Genomic DNA, 21,160 nt, shown 5'->3' with positions numbered 1-21,160 from the left:
TGAAAATATAGTCGGGTTATTAAGTACAATTAATTTAGCTCAGAGGCAAAAGGATTTGAGTGTGATAATAGCTTTAGATGCAGAGAAAAGCTTTTGATAGGATAGAATAGGATTTTCTGTTTCAGGTTTTGACTAAATTTGGTTTTGGTGTGAATTTTATAAATTGAATCAAGGCATTATATAGGAATCCTAAGGCTAAAGTAATAACAAATGGACAGATGTCTCAATTTTTCAGTTTAAATAGATCAAGTAGGTAAGAATGTCTGCTATCACCAGCCTTGTTTGCTTCAGCTATAGAACCATTTGCACAAAAGATCGACAGTTGAAAGAGTTTACAATAAATCAAACTGAACTCAAAATTAGTTTATTTGCAGATGATGCTTTAGTTTATATAACTCAGCCACAATTGTCATTACCAAGACTATAAAATCAGTTATTAGAATATGTGAGAATTTCAGGATATAAAATTAGGATAAAAGTGAAGTAATGGAATTGGTATAAGGAGGTTATTCACAGTGACAACAAAAAGTTCAATTTAAATGGACGGATGAGATTAAATATTTGGGTATATGTATCAGGACTGGTTCGACGAAAACAACCAGAAAATCCAGGAGCTGCTGGCAAAGAAGCGAGCTGCCCACCAGGCTCACTTTGCAAACCCCTCCTGGCCAGAGAAGAAACAAGCCTTCCGTCGCGCATGCAGCCATCTTCAGCACAAACTCCAGGAGATCCAAAATGAGTGGTGGACTAGCCTCACTAAACGAACCCAGCTCAGCGCGGACATTGGCGACCAGGGGTTTTTACGAGGCTCTAAAGGCTGTGTATGGCCCATCAGCCCAAGTCCAAAGCCCGCTGCGCAGCTCAGACGGAAAAGTCCTCCTCAGCGACAAGATCTCCATCCTCAACTGATGGTCGGAACACTTTCAATCTCTTTTCAGTGCCAACCGCTCAGTCCAAGAATCCGCCCTGCTCCAGCTCCCTCAACAGCCCCTAAGGCTAGAGCTGGATGAGGTCCTTACCCAGGAAGAGACATATAAGGCAACTGAACAACTAAAAAGTGTCAAAGCCTCCAACCGTGCATCTTGGCGCCTCACAATTCGGCGGGCAGCAACCTCCTTTGAAGAAGACCGCAGAGCCCACCTCACTGACAAAAGACAAAGGAGAAAAACCCCAACCAACCAACCAATTTTCCCTTGCAACTGCTGCAACCGTGCCTGCCTGTCCTGCATCGGACTTGTCAGTCACCAACGAGCCTGCAGCAGACGTGGACATACCCCTCCATAAATCTTCATCCGTGAAGCCGTATGGATGGAATCCCCCCAGAGGTCTGGAAGGCTGGCGGCAAAACTCTGCATGCCAAACTGCATGAGTTTTTCATGTTCTGCTGGGACCAAGGAAAGCTGCCTCAGGACCTTCGTGATGCCATCATCATCACCCTGTACAAAAACAAAGGCGAGAAATCAGATTGCTCAAACTACAGGGGAATCACGCTGCTCTCCATTGCAGGCAAAATCTTCGCCAGGATTCTCCTAAATAGAATAATACCTAGTCTCGACGAGAATGTTCTCCCAGAATCACAGTGTGGCTTTTGCGCAAACAGAGGAACTACTGACATGGTCTTTGCCCTCAGACAGCTCCAAGAAAAGTGCAGAGAACAAAACAAAGGACTCTACATCACCTTTGTTGACCTCACCATAGCCTTCGACACTGTGAGCAGGAAAGGGCTTTGGCAAATACTAGAGTGCCTCGGATGCCCCCCAAAGTTACTCAACATGGTTATCCAACTGCACGAAAACCAACAAGGTCGGGTCAGATACAGCAATGAGCTCTCTGAACCCTTCTCCATTAACAACGGCGTGAAGCAAGGCTGCGTTCTGGCACCAACCCTCTTTTCAATCTTCTTCAGCATGATGCTGAAACAAGCCATGAAAGACCTCAACAATGAAGACGCTGTTTACATCCGGTACCGCACAGATGGCAGTCTCTTCAATCTGAGGCGCCTGCAAACTCACACCAAGACACAAGAGCAATTTGTCCATGAACTACTCTTTGCAGATGATGCTGCTTTAGTTGCCCATTCAGAGCCAGCTCTTCAGCGCTTGACGTCCTGTTTTGCGGAAACTGCCAAAATGATTGGCCTGGAAGTCAGCCTGAAGAAAACTGAGGTCCTCCAACAGCCAGCTCCCCACCATGACTACCAGCCCCCCCACATCTCCATCGGGCACACAAAACTCAAAACGGTCAACCAGCTTACCTACCTCGGCTGCACCATTTCATCGGATGCAAGGATCGACAACGAGATAGACAACAGACTGGCCAAGGCAAATAGCGCCTTTGGAAGACTACACAAGAGTCTGGAAAAACAACCAACTGAAAAACCTCACAAAGATTAGCGTATACAGAGCCGTTGTCATACCCACACTCCTGTTTGGCTCCGAATCATGGGTCCTCTACCGGCATCACCTACGTCTCCTAGAACGCTTCCACCAGCGTTGTCTCCACTCCATCCTCAACATTCATTGGAGTGACTTCATCCCTAACATCGAAGTACTCGAGATGGCAGAGGCCGACAGCATCGAATCCACGCTGCTGAAGATCCAACTGCGCTGGGCTGGTCACGTCTCCAGAATGGAGGTCCATCGCCTTCCCAATATCGTGTTATATGGCGAGCTCTCCACTGGCCACTGTGACAGAGGTGCATCAAAGAAGAGGTACAAGGACTACCTAAAGAAATCTCTTGGTGCCTGCCACATTGACCACCGCCAGTGGGCTGATATCGCCTCAAACCTTGCATCTTGGTGCCTCACAGTTCGACGGGCAGCAACCTCCTTTGAAGAAGATCGCAGAGCCCACCTCACTGACAAAAGGCAAAGGAGGAAAAACCCAACACCCAAGCCCAACCAACTAATTTTCCCCTGCAACTACTGCAACCGTGTCTGCCTGTCCCGCCTCGGACTTGTCAGCCACAAACGAGCCTGCAGCTGATGTGGACATTACCCCTCCATAAATCTTCATCCGCAAAGCCAAGCCAAAGAGGAACGATATGTATTGATAATAATCTGAAAAACATAAATTAATCTATTTCAATATTTAATAAAATAGATGAAGATCTTTAAAAAAAGGGTGAATTTATCAATTACGTTAATTGGTATTTATTTTAAACTCTATACCTCAAAAATTTTTTCAAGATTTAAATAAACAAGTTAGGAAATTTCTTTGGAAAGTAAAACTAGGAAGAAAGTCTTTGGAGAAATTAACTTGGAAGAATGAATTAGGAGGATTACAACTTCCTAATTTTATTCAAGGCAGCACAACTAAGACTTTTAGTTTTTTTTTGTAAAAACTAAATCATCTTGGGTTGAAATTGAATGAAATAAAATTGGAGAAAATACACCAGAGGAGTTTATCTATAAATGGGAACATAAATTAATAACAACGGATATATATATTCCAATATTAAAACACTTGTGTACTATTTGGAATAAAGTTAAATTAGAAATTGATGGGTATTCTCTTTCCTTCACAATACCATTAATTAATCCTTTATTAATCTTTTCGAAGATGATCCTTTTTAAAATATTTGGAATAATAAAGGAATTTTAAAATTCGGGGATTATTATGATAATGATTGATGTATTTTGATCAATTAAGAATTAAATATGGTATTCCTCGTAATACATTATTTTGTTATTTTCAGTTAAGAGCTTATCTAAGGGAGAAATTAGGATCTGACATGACTTTAAGGAATTTTACAAATTTGGATCAAATTATAATGGATGGGATGATTTTAAAAAAATGTATTTCAATAGCATATATCTTTACAAGGGCAAACACCTAAAGTAGGTTTGTTTAATTCAAAAGAAAGATGGGAACAAGATTTAGATACAAGATTTATGTAAAGAAGTTATGTCTAACGCTATCAATGTAAGATATAGATTACTTCATTAGAATTTTTTCACATCAGTTATATATTACATCTCAGAAATTGAGTAAATGGAGACAAAATTTATCAGGTCAATGTTTTGGATGTGGTGAAGAAGTGGGAAATTTTCTTCATTCTGCGAGCTTTTGTTCAAAAGTTGATCCTTTTTGGGTTTCCATTAGTAAATGTTTACAATGTGCCACTGGTGTGACTTTTCCGTTTAAACCCTGAATTATTGTTGTTACGGAAATTTTGAAAATATACCCAAGTTACCTTTGTCGGATTCTCGATTGAAATTTGTTTAAATTAGCAAGGAAATGTATTGCTGTAACCTGGAAATCTGATCTTTCATTAACATTAGAAAGATGGCATACTGACATTCAAAGTTGTATCCCTTAAAAAATATATTATAATTTAAGGAGTAAATATTCCTTATTTTAACAAATTTGGGGCCATATGCTAAATTAAGGAGATTAAAATTATAATTTTTTAATTAAAATTTCTCTTGACGAGTGAGGTTCTCCCTGAACCAATAATAATTTTTGGAATCCTTGAGTTTCATCCGAAGCAATCCAAAATAACGTAGTTATGTTATTATGTATTATGCATCATATTTAGAATAGTTATGGGATTAGGGCGGTGTCTAGGTTTTTGTTTTTACTTTTTCTTTCTAAATATACTTACAACATATATTTAACACTGTCGTACTGTGATTTGTTATTCTTTATTGTTGTTATCATGTATATGTGGATTCAATAAAAAAAATGTAAAAACATGTAAACAGGCTAAATAATAGAAGCATAACTTGTCCTTTTCCTGGGAATCTGCAGGGGTGTCAGATGCTGTAGCAAGTTGTCAGGGATGGGCCTGAGGGATGACAGCTTTTGTGCCATGCTTGGGATTCCCAGCAAAACTGGTCTGCCATCTGCTGGAGTTTAGTGATTCATGCTCCCCTGAAGCTGTCTGTGAGCTGCAATCACAAGGCAAGTGCGCAAGTTCAGGACTCTTTGCAGCCAATCTGTCTGAGTGATAGGAGTTCTGTCTGGAACCACTGGGAAAAGAGATTGCTCTGCTTTTGGTAATATCAAGGAGCACAGAACGAGGTTAAGTCATAGAAGCTGAGTTACCGATCACCAGTTTAAGAGAGGATGGATCAGAGTAAAGATGCCTGCTGTTGATTTTGTTTTAATCAGATTTGATGATGCAGGTGTTCTGACAGTAGATTGAAACATTTTCCCTGCAGGGGTTTGGTGGCTGTGGTATAGTTTACTGTCGGACCAGGGATTCGTGTCAAGAGGTAGCGGATGAGCTGACATGGAGGGGAGTGAGTGCAAAAGCTTATCATGCAGGTAAGAAGCACCAAGCAGCTTCCCACAAGGCGCAACTTGAGTGTTTTGTGATGTATTTTAATTGGAGTTCAACACCAGTTTTTTGTTTTACTTGATTATGTATCAGTGATAAAAAGTACTCCGTTTATGAAGGTTTATTTTCCATAGTTAAGCATTCACTGGTTAATTTTGTTCTCTTCTTCTTTCTTTCTTTCTTTGGCTTGGCTTCGCGGACGAAGATTTATGGAGGGGTATGTCCACGTCTGCTGCAGGCTCGTTGGTAACTGATAAGTCCGATGCAGGACAGCAGGCACGGTGGCAGCGGTTGCAAGGGAAAATTGGTGGGTTGGGTTTTTCCTCTTGTCTTTTGTCAGTGAGGTGGGATCTGCGGTCTTCTTCAAAGGAGGTTGCTGCCCGCCGAACTGTGAGGCGCCAAGATGCACGGTTGGAGGCGATATCAGCCCACTGGCGGTGGTCAATGTGGCAGGCACCAAGAGATTTCTTTAGGCAGTCCTTGTACCTCTTCTTTGGTGCACCTCTGTCTCGGTGGCCAGTGGAGAGCTTGCCATATAACATGATATTGGGAAGGTGATGGTCCTCCATTCTGGAGACGTGACCCACCCAGCGCAGTTGGGTCTTCAGCAGCGTGGATTCGATCCTTGCCGACTCTGCCAGCTCGAGTACTTCGATGTTGGTGATGAAGTCATTCCAATGAATGTTGAGGATGGAGCAGAGACAGCGCTGATGGAAGCGTTCTAGGAGCTGTAGGTGATGCCAGTAGAGGACCCATGATTTGGAGCCGATCAGGAGCGTGGGTATGACAACGGCTCTGTATACACTGATCTTTGTGTGTTTCTTCAGGTGGTTGTTTTTCCAGACTCTTGTGTAGTCTTCCAAAGGCACTATTTGCCTTGGTGAATCTGTTGTCTATCTCTTTGTCGATCCTTGCATCAGATGAAATGGTGCAGCTGAGGTAGGTAAACTGGTTGACCGTTTTGTGTTCTGTGTGCCCGATAGAGATGTGGGGGGGCTGGCTGATGGAGGACCTCAGTTTTCTTCAGGCTGACTTCCAGGCCAAACATTTTGGCAGTTTCTGCAAAACAGGACGTCATGCGCTGGAGAGCTGGCTCTGAATGGGCAACTAAAGCGGTATCGTCTGCAAAGAGTAGTTCACGGACAAGTTGCTCTTGTTTCTTGGTGTGAGCTTGCAGGCGCCTCAGATTGAAGAGCCTGCCATCCGTGCGGTACCGGATGTAAACAGCGTCTTCATTGTTGAGGTCTTTCATGGCTTGTTTCAGCATCATGCTGAAGAAGATAGTAAAGAGGGTTGGTGCGAGGACGCAGCCTTGCTTCACCACCTGAAGAAACACACAAAGATCAGCGTGTACAGAGCCATTGTCATACCCACGCTCCTGTTCGGCTCCGAATCATGGGTCCTTAACCAGCATTACCTATGGCTCCTAGAACGCTTCCATCAGCGCTGTCTCTGCTCCATCCTCAACATTCATTGGAATGAGTTCATCACCAACATCGAAGTACTCGAGCTGGCAGAGTCCGCAAGCATCGAATCCACGCTGCTGAAGACCCAGCTGCGCTGGGTGGGTCAAGTCTCCAGAATGGAGGACCATCACCTTCCCAAGATCGTGTTATATGGTGAGCTCTCCACTGGCCACCGTGACAGAGGTGCACCAAAGAAGAGGTACAAGGACTGCATAAAGAAATCTCTTGGTGCCTGCCACATTGACCACCGCCAGTGGGCTGATATCGCCTCCAACCATGCATCTTGGCACCTCACAATTCGGCGGGCAGCAACCTCCTTTGAAGAAGACCGCAGAGCCCACCTCACTGACAAAAGACAAAGGAGGAAAAACCCAACCCCAACCAACCAATTTTCCCTTGCAACCGCTGCAACTGTGCCTGCCTGTCCCGCATCGGACTTGTCGGTCACAAACGAGCCTGCAGCAGACATGGACATACCCCTCCATAAATCTTTGTCCGTGAAGCCGTATGGATGGAATCCCCCCCAGAGGTCTGGAAGGCTGGCGGCAAAGCTCTGCATACCAAACTGCATGAGTTTTTCATGCTCTGCTGGGACCAAGGAAAGCTGTCTCAGGACCTTCGTGATGCCATCATCATCACCCTGTACAAAAACAAAGGCGAGAAATCAGACTGCTCAAACAACAGGGGAATCGCGCTGCTCTCCATTGCAGGAAAAATCTTCGCTAGGATTCTCCTTAATAGATTAATACCTCGTGTCGCCGAAAGTATCCTCCCAGTATCACAGTGTGGCTTTTGTGCAAACAGAGGAACTACTGACATGGACTTTGCCCTCAGACAGCTCCAAGAAAAGTGCAGAAAACAAAACAAAGGACTCTACATCACCTTTGTTGACCTCACCAAAGCCTTTGACACCGTGAGCAGGAAAGGGCTTTGGCAAATACTAGAGCGCCTCGGATGCTCCCCCAAGTTCCTTAACATGGTTATCCAACTGCACGAAAACCAACAAGATCGAGTCAGATACAGCAATGAGCTCTCCGAACCCTTCTCCATAATTTTGTTCTACCGCTGGTTAAATGTCACGTTTAGTAGTTCTAGTTAATAGGCATTTATTAACTCTGGTTTAGAGTTCTCATTTTGCCAGGTACATGGATTGAAGGGTTTAGAGCAGCCATTCTCAACAGAGGCCCTATGGCATCCCTGGTGGACACAGAACATTTAACTAAAAGCCTTGTTTTCTTTTCACCTCGCGTAACACAAATCTTTTTCTTGTAATTTCTTGGAGAGAAGTACCAAAACGTGTACTTCACAGGGAAGGGGGGCCCATTCTCTTTGAGTAGAGTCCTAAGGAGGCCATAGCCAAAAGAAGGTCAAGAATGGCTGGTTTCGAGCGACATGGACTAAATGCAAACATATGGGACCAACTTAGATGGTCAACTTGGGCGAGAGGCCTGTTTCTGTGATGTCAAACTCTGCAATCTGATTAGTTTGTTCTAACTGTGGCTGACTGATTCTGTGTACTATTTTTGGATAACTTTGATCTGAACTATAGTTAACTAATTCTGCTTAATTGGCACATCCTAGCTCGGGCTACACTCCATGCATTCTATCTCTGGTTACCTTTGGAATGTATAGACTCCAGTTAACAGCTGGTGCTAACTTGAGTTAATATCTGGATGTACTACACTAATACCAATGTTCCATTGTGTAACAATGTTTGTTAATTTCGGTCAGATTCTAACCTGCACCTGAGAAGAACTGCAACAAATAAGAATTTTGGCCATATGTACAATGTGTAGGGCAATAAATTCATCATTATTTTTGTAGCTTGGATGTCATGCCATCCGACTGTTCGTTGGAACTGTGAAACCATATCCAATAGTGTTGGTACCCTTGGAAGAGAGAAAATTGCAAAAGGAAAGTTTAATGTGAATTAATTACCTGAAAGATGGAGGAATTAAATTCAATAATAATTTTAAAAAGAGAGGTACATATCTGACAAAGAAAACGGCAGAATAAGGAAAAGTAGAGGAATGGGTTAAATTTGATAGATTTTTCCAGGTGCAATGGGATGGAAAGCTACTTTGTGTGTTGTACGATTCGGTATTTCTGTAAAATATAATTTCACAGGTGATGTGTCACAGAAGAAATTGATCTTCAAACAGTGAAGGTGTTTGAAGGTAGTAGTACTTGCCGCTCCATGAATTGAGCAGTGTTCCTACTGTACTGACAGGGCTAAAGAACGTTGAACGCTCAGCGGTGCAGCAGGAGTGGATGGAGGGCAAGGTGCCAGTGATTGTAGCAACCATCAGCTTTGGGATGGGAGTGGACAAGGCAAATGTCAGGTAAGTGTCATGATGGGAGGTGGCAAGTGACTGGTGGTTTATGCATCTGGGGGCAAGGAGAAAGGAGATCGATTTAGTAATACAAGATTTGTTGAAACATTCTAATTGGAGCCAGACTGCCCAATTTGGAGGCCATCCATCCCAACTGTATATGTGATGCTCTGGTTGAGTGGAGCTTGAAAAGTGGTAAATCTTTGACCTGGTTCAAAACACATTTTAACAATGTTATTCGTGCCTATCGCTGTATGTCCAGGATGGAATTCTCGAGACAATGGATCTTGATACAGTGGTCAGGTTGGGTATGGAGAGAATGCAAAGCTCTCAGGCCATGGTCAGATCCAGTTTTAATTTTGTATCTGAGTAGATCACAACTTCTGATCCAGCATGCCACCTTGTGCTGACTTGGAGGCTCTTGTGACTGAGGAATGACAGTGTAGAAATGTGTGATCAGTTTTAAATCAGCAGATTTAAATCGCGTTTATTTGTCTAACTTTCAATTATCCACACAATCAAACCATGAACTGTACAGCACAGGAACGGCCCCTTTCACCTACATGTCTGTGCTGAATGTGCCAGTCAAACTGAAACTCTGCTGCTTGCACCTTATAAATATCCCTCCATCCCTTTCACGTTCATGTGTCCATCTAGAAGCATCCTAAATGCCACTTTGGTATCTACTTCCACCACTACTGCCAGCCTGTTCCAGGCACCCACCACTCTCTGCACGTCTCCCTTAAACTTCCTCCCCCTCACCTTTAACCCATTTCCTCAAGGGTGAGACAGTTTTACCCAGGAAAATGATTCTGACTCTGGTTGCCCCTCAGCCTCCTTCCCTCCAGAGAAACTTTCCCCACAACTCGTAACCTCTTTTGTACCCTTTGCAAAGCCTTCATATCTTGACATATGTCACCCAGAATTGTGCAGAATATTCCAGGGGTGATCTAACCAATGTTTTGTACAGCTGCACCATGACTTCCTTGCTCAAAGCCCTGCACAATGAAGCAGACCTTGCACCTTTTTTAAACACCGTCTTTCTAAAGTTGATGTATTTAATATCCACTGCTCTACCCTCATCAAATATGTTTGTCACCTCCTCAAAAAGCTTGATTAAATTGGTAACAAATGACTTGCCCCTCACAAAATCCATATTATTTAACACCTTTGGGGAGGAGGGAGGTGGGAAACACAACTTGACCCCAGATGTGCCTGCTTTTTTGTTGGCAATGTGAGCAATCCAATGCTACAGGTCGACACAGGCAAGGCTCCTCAACTTTTCCTCTGTTACATTGACGATTACCTTGGTGTTGCCTCAAGCACCCATGATGAGCTCATTATCCATTTTTACTGTCAATATCCACCCTGACCTCAAATTCACTTGAGCAACAATGTCCCCTTTATTGATCTCTCTGTTTCCATCTCGAGAGACAATTTTTTTTTTTACAACCCACCTACTCCCAGAGCCACATTGACGACACCTCATTACACTCTGTGCCCTGGAAGGATTCCATTCTTTTCTCGTAATCCCTCCTCCATCGCATCTGCTCCCAGGACGTGGTCTTCCGTGCCAGATCATCCGAGATGTCCTCCTCAAAAGACTTTTCAGACATCAAACAGTGGCTCAGAGGACCAAACACTAAATCAGTCTACTTTGCTTTCACAGATGATAACTTCCTTATCAGGCCTGTGTGCGCACACACAGCAACCAACACGGATCCTTTCTCAGAAAAATAGATAACAAGAAACAGCATCACCAGTCAGGAGTCTGAAAAGTCTTCAAAAGACGTGACTTCCCCTCTACCACCATCACCTTGTCCCTCACCTGCATATCCTCCATTACTCGTACATCTGCCCTGGCCCCTTCCGCATCCATGCACAAGGATGGGACTCCCTTTGTTATCACCTACCACCCTCACCTTCTTCTGCATCCAACATATCATCCTCTGTCAATTCTGCCACCTACTTTGTGATCCCACCACCAGACGCATCTTCCTCATTCATACCCTCTCCGCTTTCCGCAAGGTCTGCTCCCTCCATGATTCCCTTGTCCATTTTCTCCCTTCCTATCATTCGCCACCTTGGCACTTACCCCTGTGACTGCAAGAAACATTCCACTTACACTCACACCTTCTCCCTCACCACCACTTCAGGCCCCAAACATTGCTTCAAAGTGAAGCAACGCTTCCTTTTGAATCTCTACATCAAAGAGACTGGATGCCAACTGGCAGATCACCTCATTGAGCATCTTGGTTCTGTCTGCTGCAATAGCGGGGATCTCCTCGCAGCCACCAATTTTAATTCCCATCCCCATTCCCACATGGCTGTTCCTAGTCTCATGCACAGATTAGAGGAACAACCCCCTCATATTCCATCTGGGCACTCTCCAACCATATGGCATTACACCGACTTCTCTTGTTTCTGTTAGCCTCCCACCCCATATCTCTCTCCCTGTCTTCTAGCATTCTGGCCCCCGAGACCCACACCCCTTTCAGATCAATTCTCATCTTTCCTCCTATCCATGTCCAATTACTGCCTTTTGCCTGTTGGCATGTGCCCTTCCACCTGCACTTTTTTCCTCCTCCTTTTCCCCCCCACCCCACCCCTGCCTAATTATTCAGGTGCCTTCCTGCTTTTTGATGAAGGGCTCAGGACTAAAAAGTTGGTTGTCTCGGGAAGGTGCACAGCTGGGCTCTCCAGGGAGATTCATAAACGTATTGGTTAGGGACAGAAGTAGTAACAGGCTCCTGACTGGTGATGCTCTTTCTTGTTATCTATTTTTCTAAGAAAGGATCCGTGTTGGTTGCTGTGTGTGCGCACACAGGCCCTGATAAGGAAGTTATCATCTGTGAAAGCAAAGTAGAGTGATTCAGTGTTTGGTCCTCTGAGCCACTGTTTGATGTCTGAAAACCTTAACGCTGCAGAAAATAAACAGGTCAAAACTGGAACTCTCGGACCAATGCTTCAGATGTGGCGTTGCGATCGGATGTTCGTGCACGCAACCTGGTCCTGTACCAAGGTGAGGCCCTTTTGGGTAGATCTAGGCCAAGTCCTAGAGAAAACTATAGGCAAGTGATTCCCACAGGACCCAGAGTTGTTCCTGCTGGGAAACATGATGAACATGTGGCTTACAATGAAGCTGTCCAAATTTCAAATCCAAGTTGTGTTAATCGCACTGGCAGTGGCCAGGAAGTGCATTGCAGCGATTTGGAAGTCAGACTCTAGTCTTAGTATCGAACGATGGAACAAGGAAATGCAGAGCTGCATTCGCCTGGAGAAAATGACTTGTAACCTGAGAAACAAATACAGTACCTTTCGTAAGATATGGCAGCCATACGTGCACTATATAGGCACATGGCAGTGATTGGTTTCCCCGTTCCTTGCTTCAGCTTCCTCTCCCTCACACTGATCCCGATCAAGAAAAGTCAGGAATGAATATCGGCCCAGAGGCTGCCCACTGAGCTGCGACATTCCCTATCCTTATTTATTTTCCTTTTGTTTATTGAAGTTTGAGTGAATCGTCTTGTTTTATTTGTAGGGGGAGGATGTTATAGGATGCAAGCAAATGATGAATATAGCAGTTGGAAGCAAATTATATGCTACTATGTTGACCATGGCTAGTATCAGTATACCCAGAAGACCAGTCTATACTAGAAAAACAGCAATCACTGATGGATAACAGGCAAATATGGCCAGTTCTGATGCAGATAGACAGAAAGAGCAAGTTCCCCATAATTGGAGCATTTTGTACCAATCGGGAGGGCTGAGTGTTTCCATACAGAAGATGTGATACTTCTCAAACTTGGTGTCATTCCACCTATTCACACTCCAACCTGACGGTATTAACATCGACTTCTCCATTTAAAAAAAAACCTCCCGTGACTCCCTCTGACTCCTTTTCTACTGCTCCCCAACCATATCACTTCTCACCTTTTCCTACTCTCTCCCCTTTATTCCACCTATCACCTCTTACCTACCCCCTTCTCCCTCCATCTTTTTTATTCAGGTATATGCCTGCTTCTTGCTTGTACCTTGGTCAGGCCTGAAAAATTGGCTACCCTTTGCTTCCTGTAAATGTTGTGTGACTTTCTGACTTCCCCAGCACTTGTGTATTGCACGACCGTCACAGCGCCTGCAGTCTTTTCTTGTTTAACTGTGATTTATGAAGGCATAGCATAATTCTTTGGTTTTTAATGTTTCAGCATTTGTTGGTAGTTCCCAGCTAGCTGAGTACCATGTTGCTGATTACCTGCTGGCTGAGACCTGGCTATTTTTCCACTTCTAGTTCTCCTTTTGCTGAGTTTTTTTCTGGTTGCTCACTGTCCAGGAATGTTGAACAGTACTTGTAGGTGGGTCTTTGAGTGCTGTCTTTTTCCAGTGACCTGTTATCTGAAAGATGAGTTGTATTCCTCAATACTTGTTTCTGGAGGTTTGTTGCCCATTGGAATATTGCAAAGTCGATGGCTGCTTATTACCAAGAATCTGGTCGAGCAGGAAGAGATGGGAAGCCTTCATTCTGTCGAGTCTATTATTCCAGGACCGATCGAGATAGCATCACCTTTCTGATCAAGAAGGAGATCACTAAGATGCAGGTAATGGGTGACCATATTTTCCTTGCAAAATTAATGTCCCACCATTTTTCTGCACTTTGCTGCTTCGGGCATCTTTCTTTCATTTCCTGGTTGTTGTCCTTTTGTTCAGTATAGCCGCATTATCTCTCTACATTTCTTCAACTTGCTCCTTCACTTAATTCTTCTGTCCTACCTCACTATAACTTGCTCTCGTCAAGCTGTCCAACCCTTTGTGTGCATCCTTGTGAGATTGACCCTTGCTCTTTGGTTCTTGCGTGCCTTGGGCGCAATGATTGCTGGACTTGTGATATGGCTGTGTGCTTCATGAATGTATCGAAGGGCCGTATGACCAACTCCATGTATTACCACTTTTTCAGATCAAGAGAGGCTTCATAAAAAGCTCAGACAAATCCTCCATGGTGGGTTTTGAAGCTCTCGTCTCCTTCTGTGAACAGCAAGGGTAAGAATTCATATCTTGTTTGTTCCAAGTTATTATTAATTGTTAACTACTTGGAATGAGTTACAGGTTGGAATACAATTGAGTTTGAGCAATTTTAACAGATATTCTAGAGTGGGTTATTGGATGGAATTCAGTTGACACATTCAGCCAGGTTATTATAAAGAGTTGCAAGCAGAAACTTGGAATTCAACTGGAACCCATTTGTAATGCTGAGGTGGTTTGTATGAAGGAATCGAACCAAGTATTTTTTTGTAAAATAACAAAATCCTAGGATTTGTAGGACACTGATTGTATCTCTAAATGTAGTCTTGTATCAATGATCAACTTCCATCCAAGTGCCTCATGAATTTAATAGCGATGAATTAAATAAACCTGTCAGCAATAGTGAAGGCCATAACATACAGGTTGCCATTAACAGCCATCTGGATTTTGGGGAAAGTAATCAATTGTCCTTGCACAATATGGCTGCCATGCAGCTCCAGTCCAAAGACGTTCAGTTACATCTGTTATGGAAACCAGCAATGCAATTGGATAAATGCAACAAAACTGTTAGTTGATCGGGTAAGATTTTCCTCCCTAGCATCTGAGGATGTGACACTCAACAAAGTTGTCAATTTGAATTTCCCAAATTGTTGCTTTTGTCTTATTGGCTCAACCTTATCTTTATTTTTCATCAATTCTTTTCCTTTCTGATCATCTGTAAACAAGGTGTTCACTCAGTTTGGATCAGTGAGATTTTGTGCGGTTTAAACTGACTGAAGCAGGGAACACCAACTGCTGCAAACTGTGGGGAGTGGGTGGGTCGTGGAAGATGTGTGAGAGGCCATTAGAAGTGCTGCTGGAGAAGGCAGAAGTGTGGAAAACTGGCCAGTATAGACTGAGAGTTAAACTCTTCAGTCCCGCACTCCCAATGATCTTACTCTCAAATGTAAGATGGCTAGAGAAGTAAATGGATTACCTGAGGCTGTATCTGAACCAGAGAGAACTCCAGGGCTGCTGCACTCTGGCGATTACAGAAACGTGGCTCCAGGACACCCTTCCAGACACTGAGCTAGCTGGATGGTCTTATCTCCTTCAGGGCAGGCAGAGACACTGCTGCTTCTGGCAAGACTCAAGGGGGGAGGGGGGAGTCTGTACATTTTTCTCAGCAAGAACTTGTGCATCGACATCTCTGTTGTGAAGACCTTCTGCCCAGCAGAGTACCTCATAGTGAAATAAAGACCCTTTTATCTGACTAGGGAATTCTTGCCCACACTGATTGCCACAGTCTACATCACGCCTTTGGCTAATGAGGGTGTAGCAATGAAGGAGCTTTACGGTGCAATCTGTGAAACCCAGGCTTCCACCATGACAGTGCCATGATTGTTGCTGGCAACTTCAATCACGCCAACCTGAAAAGTCTTACCGCAGTTTCAATACCATATGTACTTCGCTACCAGAAGGGAGAAAACACTGAACCGGGTGTACATCAATCTCCCTGGTGCTGACAAGGCTATACCTCATCCCCACCTTAGTTACTCAGATCACATACCTGACCTGCTAAACCCGGCCTACAGATTTCTGGCAAAGGAAACTAGGTCAGTTCAGTTCGCAGGGAGATCAGGGGGTGGGGGCCACAGTAGCGCTGCAAGATTGCTTTGAGACTACGGACTGGAGCTATTTCAGAGAGGCGGTCACTTACAACAGTCATATAAACATAGAGGAGTTCAGAGACTGAGGATGTTACTGAGAAATACTTCACAATCAGGGCTAACAAGAAACCACGATTCGATGCAGAGCACTTCTCAGAACTCGTTATGCTGCCTTCAGGATAGGATGGCACTAGGATCAGTCAGGGCTGAACTCTCCCGTGCAATTTGAAAGGTAAAGCGAGGCTACGCATAGAAGATCTGCAAACAGCTGTGCAACACTGGTGACACGAGGTGCATGTGGCAAGGGATCAAGACTAGTACGGATCACAAGTCAACCTTGCAAATTAATGACAGTGACACCTCCTTTCTGGACAGACTGAACACCCATTCATGGTTTGATGAGAAAAACAGGATGATGCCAAAGAAAGCTCCATGGCCGCAGCCAAGGTGAGGAAAACCCTATCCAGGGTGAACCCTCACAAGGCGGCGGGACCAGAGCACACACCTGGTCAGGTACTGAAGGATCACGTGGACAACTTCAACACCTCACTGCAGCAGTCCATTGTTCCCGCAGGGTTCAAGACAGCCACCTATATCCCAGTACTGAAGAGGGCGACAATAATAGAACTCAGTGGCTACAGCCCTGTGGCACTAACCTCCACCATTATGAAATGCTTCAAGTATCTGGTGATGGAACGCATCAAAGCGCACCTCACAGGCATGCTGGATCCATTTCAGTTCGCCTATGGAAGAAACCATTCCATAAACTGTGCTATAACCTTGTCGCTTTCGCTCCATCCAGGCCAACCTGGAGAATACCGCCTCACACGCCAACTGCTGTTCACTGACCAGCTCGGCTTTTAATGTGGTCATTCCCCAGAATCTGGTGAAGAAGCTGTCCTCACTGGGACTCAACACCCATCTCTGGAACCGGATCCTGGACTCCTTAACAGAAAGACCACAGTCAGTCTGGGTAGGTAGCAGAATATCCAGCACTGTCTCGCTAAGCTCTGGCACTCCTCAGGGCTGTGTGCTCAGCCTGTTCCTGTTCACTCTGCAGACCCATGACTGCATCACCAGTTCCAGCTCCAACAGTGTCATTAAGTTTGCAGATGACACAACAGTCGTCGGCCTCAGCAGCAGCAACGAGGACTTGCTCTACAGAGAAGATGTGGAAAATCTTGTGAAATGGTACGAGAATAACAACCTGAGCCTCAATGTGGACGAGATGAAGGAGATGATCGTGGTCTTCAGGAGGACCAGGAACGACCACCCTCCACTGCATATCAACAACTCAAGCACCAGGTTCCTTGGAGGTCACTTAACTAGTAACCTATCGTGGACACTCAAAATCTCCTCACTTTTCAGGAAGGCACAACAGTGAATGCACTTCCTGAGATGACTGAAGTGGGCAAGGGTTCTGGCCACCATTATATAAACCTTCTATAGGAGCTCTACCAAGAGCATCCTGTCCAACTGCATCAGTGTGGTACGGTTGCTGCAAAGAAATGGTTCGGAGGTCATTCCACAGGACTATAAGAATGGCAGAGAGGATCACTGGAGTCTCCCTCCCCACCATCGATGTGATCTACCGGGATACTTTGCCTGAAGAGAACAAAAGGGTGAGGGTGTTTGCTGAATGCAAAATGTTTAGTTCAATTTGCACTTTAGTCAATAAAGCTTCCACGTCGGAAGACTGGGATACCTTTCAAGATTGTAAAATGGTAATTTATACTCGTGTTCTTAAAGCAGTTAGATGCGAGGAATATTTTGTTTTACTTATTTGTTCCTGGAATAAATGGTGATGAGGCATTTTTGGTTCATCCCAAAATTCCTCAATGGATTACTGATCAAGTTAGAGCAGTTAAGTGTCAACTGGACACTGCATCTGGCAGATCAGGGACAGATGATATACTTTCTTCTCTGTAGAAACCAGATAGGATTTTATAATAAATCCATGTTGTCCAATATTTGTCCTGGCATTTCACTCCAGATTTCGTTAACTGTTTTAATCCCCATGTGTGATCAATGATCTAGTCCTCCAGCTGCTTAATGCAGGTCCATGTATCCCCCTACACTGACCTTGCCAGTGATCCCAAGTATGAACATTTAATTGGCTGAGTTAAACTATACCTTGATGGGCAGATCTACCACTCCCTTTGCCAGTTTTTGTCCATCTGGTGCTTTAGCCAATAAGACGAACGTAGACTAATAGAAAATATGGTGGATTTCTTCCTTTGGTGGGTGAAGCTGGGGTTTGGAAGTGAGGCTGAGACTCCATTCCTCGACTTAAACCTAGTAAGAGTATTACATAATTGCATGCTTTCAAAGTTGGAAGTGATTTTGGATAGCTGGAGGTGACCCTGCAATATACTGGTCAGGGAAATGATTCAAAAGAGGCACCAAAAGTGTGGAACTGACCTTCAAACTGAGCCACTTCTAATTAATTTAAACTTTAAAGCAAAAGTTGATTTATTTGTATTCCATCACAATTTAACTCCAAAACAAGCAATTGAAAACCCACTTCAATCAATTTTGTTTACACAAACTACAGCTACACGCAGTTCAGTGCAGATGCTGATGGGGTACAGGCCCAAGTCAAGATTGGACCTGTTAACAAACATTTCTACGACTGATTCCACCTGCATTGAATTCGTCCATCGTTATTGAATGAATATCTACCGGGACCAATGCCTGAAGAGGGCGCACAAAATCAGTGAACCGGTGCGGTCTCGAAAGGGCAACATGGCCTGTTTCCGCTCCGTCAATGGTTATATGGTTATGTGCAATTCAGTGAGCATTCACTCGTTGTAGATTCTCGCTATCTGTCCTGGTGCTGTTGTGTTGAGTGCACTTCATGGAGTTTGAGGCCCACCAAATGAGGTGCTTAAAAGTTGTTTGAATACGCTTTCCAAGTGTTCAACTTTTCTCCGCTCCTTCCATGCACTGTAATGCTACCTAGTGATATCATCGGTTATTGGTGGAGATTTAATTCTGCTGCTGTGCACTCCATATGCAGGGCACAGGAGGTTCCCGTACTGTGCTTGTTCTTGTAAACCTTGTTGTAAAATGAAATTATGAAGTTCACATTCCTGCTTTCCTGGTGGGTGTCCTGGTGTTGGGGTAAGGTTTTTTTAAAAAATTTTTATTTTTCACACTATAAACCATATTGACCAAGATACATACAGACATTTTTCTTCTTAAATATATGCAGTGTCGTTTTCTGCCCCTTTTTCCCCCCCTCCCTTCCCTCCCTCCCTCACCCCCTTTCCCATTTATTTGAAGTTCAATCTATAAGATACATTAAACCCGTTAACAATGTTGTCACTTAATAAAAATAAACAAAAAATTTTTACTGAGTCAGTTCTTTTCATTATCTTCTCCTTCTGTCATTTTAGGTGGTGGAAGTCCATGGTAGGATTTCACTATTGTGTTTCATGTATGGCTCCCATATTTGTTCGAATAATATTGTAATGTTATTTCTTAAATTATATGTTATTTTTTCTAATGGAATACATTTATTCATTTCTATATACCATTGTTGTAGTCTCAAGTTGTCTTCTAATTTCCAGGTTGACATAATACATTTTTTTGCTACAGCTAGGGCTATCATAACAAATCTTTTTTGTGCTCCATCCAAATCGAGTCCAAATTCTTTGTTTCTTATATTACTTAGGAGGAAGATCTTTGGGTTTTTTGGTATATTGCTTTTTGTGATTTTTATTTAATATCTGGTTTAGATCTTCCCAAAATTTTTCAACTTTCTCACATGTCCAAATTGCATGAATTGTTGTTCCTGTTTCCTTTTTACAGCGAAAACACCTGTCTGATACTGTTGGGCCCATTTATTTAACTTTTGAGGTGTGATGTATAGCCTGTGTATCCAGTTATATTGTATCATGCGTAACCTCGTGTTTATTGTATTTCTCATTGTTCCGGAGCATAGCTTCTCCCATGTTTCATTCTTTATCTTTATGTTTAGATCTTGTTCCCATTTTTGTTTAGGTTTACCGTTTGTTTCCTCGTTCTCCTTTTCTTATAGTTTGATGTACATGTTTGTTATAAATATTTTAATTATCATTGTGTCTGTAATCACATATTCAAAATTGCTTCCTTCTGGTAACCTCAGACTGTTTCCCAATTTGTCCTTCAAGTAGTTTTTCAGTTGGTAGTATGCAAACATTGTATCGTGAGTTATATTATATTTATCCTTCATTTGTTCAAAGGATAATAATTTATCCTTTGAATAGAAAGCAATTTTCTATTCTTTTGATCCCTTTTCTCTCCCATTCTCTAAAGGAAAGGTTATCTATTGTAAAAGGGATTAGCTGATTTTGCGTCAATATTAGTTTTGGTAGTTGGTAATTTGTTTTATTCCTTTCTACATGAATCTTCTTCCAAATGTTAAGCAGATAATGCAATACTGGTAAATTCCTACGTTGCACCAATTTTTCATCCCATTTATATAGTATATGTTCAGGTATCTTCTCCCCTATTTTATCTAGTTCTAATCTGGTTTTTCCCTTGTTTGATAAAAATCTGATAGGTATCTTAATTGTGCGGCTCTATAATAATTTTTAAAGTTTGGTAGTTGTAAGCCTCCTTGTTTGTACCATTCTGTTAATTTATCTAGTGCTATCCTCGGTTTCTCCCCTTTTCATAAAAACTTCCTTATTATTTTCTTTAACTCCTTGAAGAATTTCTCTGTTAGGCGTATTGGTAATGACTGAAATAGGTATTGTATCCTTGGGAAAATGTTCATTTTAATACAGTTTATCCTTCCTATCAGTATTGGTGGTAAGTCTTTCCAATGCTCTAAGTCGTCTTGTAATTTTTTCATTAATGGATGGTAATTGAGTTTATATAGATGGCCGAGGTTTTTATTTAGTTGTATACCTAGGTATCGCATTGCTTGTGTTTGCCATCTAAATGGAGATTCTTTCTTAAACTTTGTGAAATCCGCATTATTCATAGGCATTGCTTCACTTTTATTTGCGTTGATCTTGTACCCCGACACTTCTCCATATTCCTTCAATTTCCTATGTAATTCTTTTATTGATATTTCTGGTTCTGTTAAGTATATTATAACGTCATCTGCAAATAGACTGATTTTATATTCCTTCTCTTTTATTTTCATCCCTTTTATTTTATTTTCTGTTCTTATCAGTTCTGCTAGTGGTTCTATGGCTAACGCCAACAATAAGGGCGATAGTGGGCATCCCTGCCTTGTTGATCTGCTTAAGTTAAATTGTTTTGATATATATCCATTTACTGTCACTTTCGCCAATGGCCCCTTATATAATGCTTTAATCCAATTAATATATTTCTCTGGTAGGCTGAATTTTTGTAGTACTTTGAATAAATAATTCCATTCTACTCTGTGAAAGGCTTTCTCTGCGTCTAAAGCAACCG

At 42.9% G+C, this 21,160-nt stretch overlaps 1 protein-coding gene across 10 annotated transcripts in view; it reads left to right on the top strand.

Annotated features, from left to right (window-relative positions):
• recql5 (RecQ helicase-like 5) overlaps positions 1 to 21,160 on the top strand; it is a 103,511-nt gene that overhangs the window by 27,642 nt on the left and 54,709 nt on the right. For 9 of the 10 annotated variants that reach the window (XM_069929320.1, XM_069929318.1, XM_069929316.1 and 6 more), the window contains 4 exons: positions 5,166 to 5,271; positions 8,981 to 9,092; positions 13,516 to 13,678; positions 14,035 to 14,117. In XM_069929320.1, the coding sequence (XP_069785421.1) occupies positions 5,166 to 5,271; positions 8,981 to 9,092; positions 13,516 to 13,678; positions 14,035 to 14,117 (464 nt within the window). Of the gene's footprint in view, positions 1 to 5,165; positions 5,272 to 8,980; positions 9,093 to 13,515; positions 13,679 to 14,034; positions 14,118 to 18,302; positions 19,093 to 21,160 lie in introns of those variants that run through there. The other variant, XM_069929324.1, reaches the window with a different exon arrangement.

This window comes from Narcine bancroftii, chromosome 3, assembly GCF_036971445.1.
Source record: "Narcine bancroftii isolate sNarBan1 chromosome 3, sNarBan1.hap1, whole genome shotgun sequence".
NCBI lineage: Eukaryota > Metazoa > Chordata > Chondrichthyes > Torpediniformes > Narcinidae > Narcine > Narcine bancroftii.
Note: the sequence above shows the minus strand (reverse complement) of the source record. Positions and strands in the feature narration are given on the sequence as shown.